Raw genomic sequence first — 3,654 nt, 5'->3', positions numbered from 1 at the left:
GCTGCCATGTCGTGGAGATGCTGTGTGTTTAGTTGTGAAAGCGAAACTACTTTGTTTGGCCTTCCAAAAGAGGGCACGACTAGAAATCAGTGGTTAAGTTAAGTTACAACACCATTCCAGAACAGCTACAGTATGTGGAAAATAATGTGTTTTTTGAACCTTAAACCACATAAACACATTTCATTACACCAAATACACAAAATAATGTTCTTTTTAGCAACATCATATGAGTTAGTCATATTTTTAAAATACCAAAATAATGAAATTTAATCTCATATTTCGTGATGCGTTGCATTATTTAGTAAAGAATCATATTGTTGTCAGAGCAAATATTTACTAATGCGTGTGTGTGTGTGTGTGTTGCTCACACACACTGTTGCTCTTTGTTTTCTGGGTTTGTATAGAGATCTGAAGCTGGATAATGTGATGTTGGATGCTGAAGGCCACATTAAAATTGCAGATTTTGGCATGTGCAAAGAGAACATGTTTGATGGGGCCACAACCAAAACCTTCTGTGGCACTCCAGACTACATTGCCCCAGAGGTGTGTGTGGATATATGAGTGTGTTATGTGAGTCTTATGTTATTACACTTATGTTAGTGCGCACGAGGCATATATATGCTCTCCTGTGTTACAGATCATTGCATATCAGCCGTATGGCAAGTCTGTTGACTGGTGGGCTTATGGAGTTCTCCTCTATGAAATGCTGGCAGGACAGGTAAACTAATGCCACCTTATCATTCTGAGTCTAAATTCCAGAGCATTATGTGATTGTGATAGATGCAGTGATGCCTGTGTGCTTCCTCTTCTTTAGCCCCCTTTTGATGGTGAGGATGAAGATGAGCTTTTCCAGTCAATCATGGAGCATCATGTGTCTTACCCCAAATCCATGTCCAAAGAAGCAGTGGCCATATGCAAAGGGGTAGGCGACACACACAAACACACACTTTATACATTCTTGTCTATGCTTGCATACACTAACAGACACTGTTACGTGTTGGCAGCTGATGACCAAGCATCCAGGGAAGCGTCTGGGCTGTGGACCGGAGGGAGAGCGAGACATTAAGGAACACGCTTTCTTCCGCTACATGGACTGGGAAAAACTGCAAAATATGGAAGTTCAACCTCCCTTCAAGCCCAAGGCAGTAAGTAATAATGAAGCGGTTTGTTTGTTTGTTTGTTTGTTTGTGTGTGTGTGTGTGTGTGTGTGTGTGTTTGTGTGTGTGTGTTTTATCAGGTGGGTGCATAGCTGCATGTGGCAATAATATGGCATCCTTTTTACACTATTCTTGTTCTTAGTACATGTGATGGAGAATATCTTCATTATTTATGTGTCTCATTTTTTAGAGAAGATTTGGTGTATGTGGCCAAGACACTGTGGTTCCAAAATGCTCAGTGCAGGAAGTAAAGCGTCACTTCATGCTCTGCTGTTAAACCACAAAGATTATGAAATTACAGACATATCACAGTATCGTTCATTATGTTTTTAAAATGTTTTTTAAAGAAGTAGTCTTTTATGATTACCAGGACTATACTTATTTGATCAAAATATAGCAAAAACAGTAAAAAATTATTACAATTTAAAATAACTGTTTTCTATTTTATTTTGTTGTCATGTCAAGACACTGTGGTTCCAAAATGCTCAGTGCAGGAAGTAAAGCGTCACTTCATTCTCTGCTGTTAAACCACAAAGATTATGAAAACACAAATATGTGAGGCAGTGAAGGTTTGCTTTAATATTTAGACTGAAATTCTGCAGAAAACTATAATGGAGCATTTTAAGAATTTTGCGTGTTGACTCAGGATGTGGATATACAGTGACCCAAAAACGTATTCAGACACTTAAACCACACTAAAATATATCATTGTATTCATTTTAAAGACATGTAGCACAATTTTCAATGATAAAATGATACATATGCTGTTTCAAAGCCAACCAGCTGCTTTGGCTGAACAATGTGCAAGTGATTAATGGTAATGCACTGCTTATCTGCCAACATCTGCATCACTTAAATTAATTCATATTCATGAACCAAGCTGCGCCTGGCACAGCATGTGCACTATACTGCTGAACAACAGACGAAAAGTAATCTTTAATTTAAAAAATATATAATAAGTTTAGTTTAGTATAGTAAAGTAAATATTTAGTATAGTATAGTAAATATGTATACTGTTTTCTATTTTATTTTGTTGTCATGTTTTATTCCTGTGATGGCAAAACTGAATTTTCAGCATCATTACTCCAGTCTTCAGTGTCACATGATTTGCAACAAAGTTTAGGTCTAATTATTAAACTGACAATAATGCTAGTTATTTGTTTTTAAGCTTTCAAATGGTATCTGGAATGAGTGTATCCATGGCAACTAGGCATTTGAAATCATGTTGTATATGTGAATAGAGGCTGATGAGATTTTGAATGTGTCTCCCACTTTTCTGATCATTCCTAAGCCCCTGCAGTTAACAGATTGCATATGAGTATTCTAACAGGTTTGATTTATTTTGAATTCTTCATGATAAGTCTATATGTGCATAGATCTCCATGTAACGGTGCTGCCTGATTCAGGTTAAGGTTAGGTCGTCATTTTGTTCTTTGCTCTAAAGTCTAAGCATATATTTCTGATAATGCATTTGACTGTGGGCTGATTGGCCAGTTATAGCAAGCCCCGCCCCACATAATTCTGCATTAAGGATGTGTGCGGTGAGTTCAAAGAATAAACATTTAAATATTGAATTCAAAACCCATTTACCCATTCACAGGTAAGTGATTTGGATACAGAACCCTTATTATTTTCCCACAATCCCTGCTCTTCACCCTCTCACTTCTTTTTGAACACTTGGAATTGTCCAATTCCACAGATCACATTTTTCTGAATGCTGCACATTCATCACCTGAAAACTAAATGGTTTTTTTTATGTGTTGACTTCTAGCAGCACAACAATTAGCAGCATCAGAAATATGTTTCTAACACAGAAAATGATGTGCATGAAATGTTTTGCTCAAACGAGAACAGGAAGGTGTTTTACTGACAGTATGTGCATATAATTTAGTTATGCAATGTAGGTATGTGCTCATCATTTTCTATCATTACACATTCACTCAATTAAGACTGTTACTATTATCACACGTCTGAATATTTTTTTTCAGTTATTTTGCCACATTTGAAGCTTCCATTTGTCATTAATTCCTCATTTGTTTGCTCACGCCGTACCATTATTTTCCCATCCCACATCTCTCTTCTCTCGTCTTCTCCACAGTGCGGTCGAGACGCAGAGAACTTTGATCGTTTTTTCACCCGTCATCCTCCCGTCCTGACCCCTCCTGACCAGGAAGTGATTCAAAACTTGGACCAAGAAGAATTTCAGGGCTTCTCGTACATTAATCCAAATTTTGCATCTGTGAAATCCAAGTAGCCAGTTTTAGCCAAGCTCAAAATAGGGACCAATGAGATTACAGATCTTGAAATTACATAGTCTGAATGAGCCAATGAGAGAGTTCAACCAGATTGATGGAGGAATGGAGGTAATTTCTATTCATATTGTTCCTTCCTGCTTACTATTTTTTGTTTGATTAAAAGGATCAAGGAAAGAGATTGACTAACTTTGTAAATGAACCTATAAAGAGTGAATGTGTGGCAGCCTTGCGAGATTTTGACC

General features: G+C 37.2%; 1 protein-coding gene across 2 annotated transcripts in view; it reads left to right on the top strand.

Annotated features, from left to right (window-relative positions):
* prkcba (protein kinase C, beta a) overlaps positions 1-3,654 on the top strand; it is a 30,420-nt gene that overhangs the window by 23,093 nt on the left and 3,673 nt on the right. Inside the window, exons 13-17 of one of the 2 annotated variants that reach the window (XM_016491826.1) lie at positions 405-543; positions 638-718; positions 815-922; positions 1,005-1,145; positions 3,256-3,648. In XM_016491826.1, the coding sequence (XP_016347312.1) occupies positions 405-543; positions 638-718; positions 815-922; positions 1,005-1,145; positions 3,256-3,411 (625 nt within the window). In that variant the 3' untranslated portion in view covers positions 3,412-3,648. Of the gene's footprint in view, positions 1-404; positions 544-637; positions 719-814; positions 923-1,004; positions 1,146-3,255; positions 3,649-3,654 lie in introns of those variants that run through there. The other variant, XM_016491827.1, reaches the window with a different exon arrangement.

This window comes from Sinocyclocheilus anshuiensis, unplaced genomic scaffold, assembly GCF_001515605.1.
Source record: "Sinocyclocheilus anshuiensis isolate Anshui unplaced genomic scaffold, SAMN03320099.WGS_v1.1 scaffold50, whole genome shotgun sequence".
Classification (NCBI taxonomy): domain Eukaryota; kingdom Metazoa; phylum Chordata; class Actinopteri; order Cypriniformes; family Cyprinidae; genus Sinocyclocheilus; species Sinocyclocheilus anshuiensis.
The sequence above is the reverse complement of the archived record's forward strand: the minus strand, read 5'-3'. Positions and strand labels throughout refer to the sequence as shown.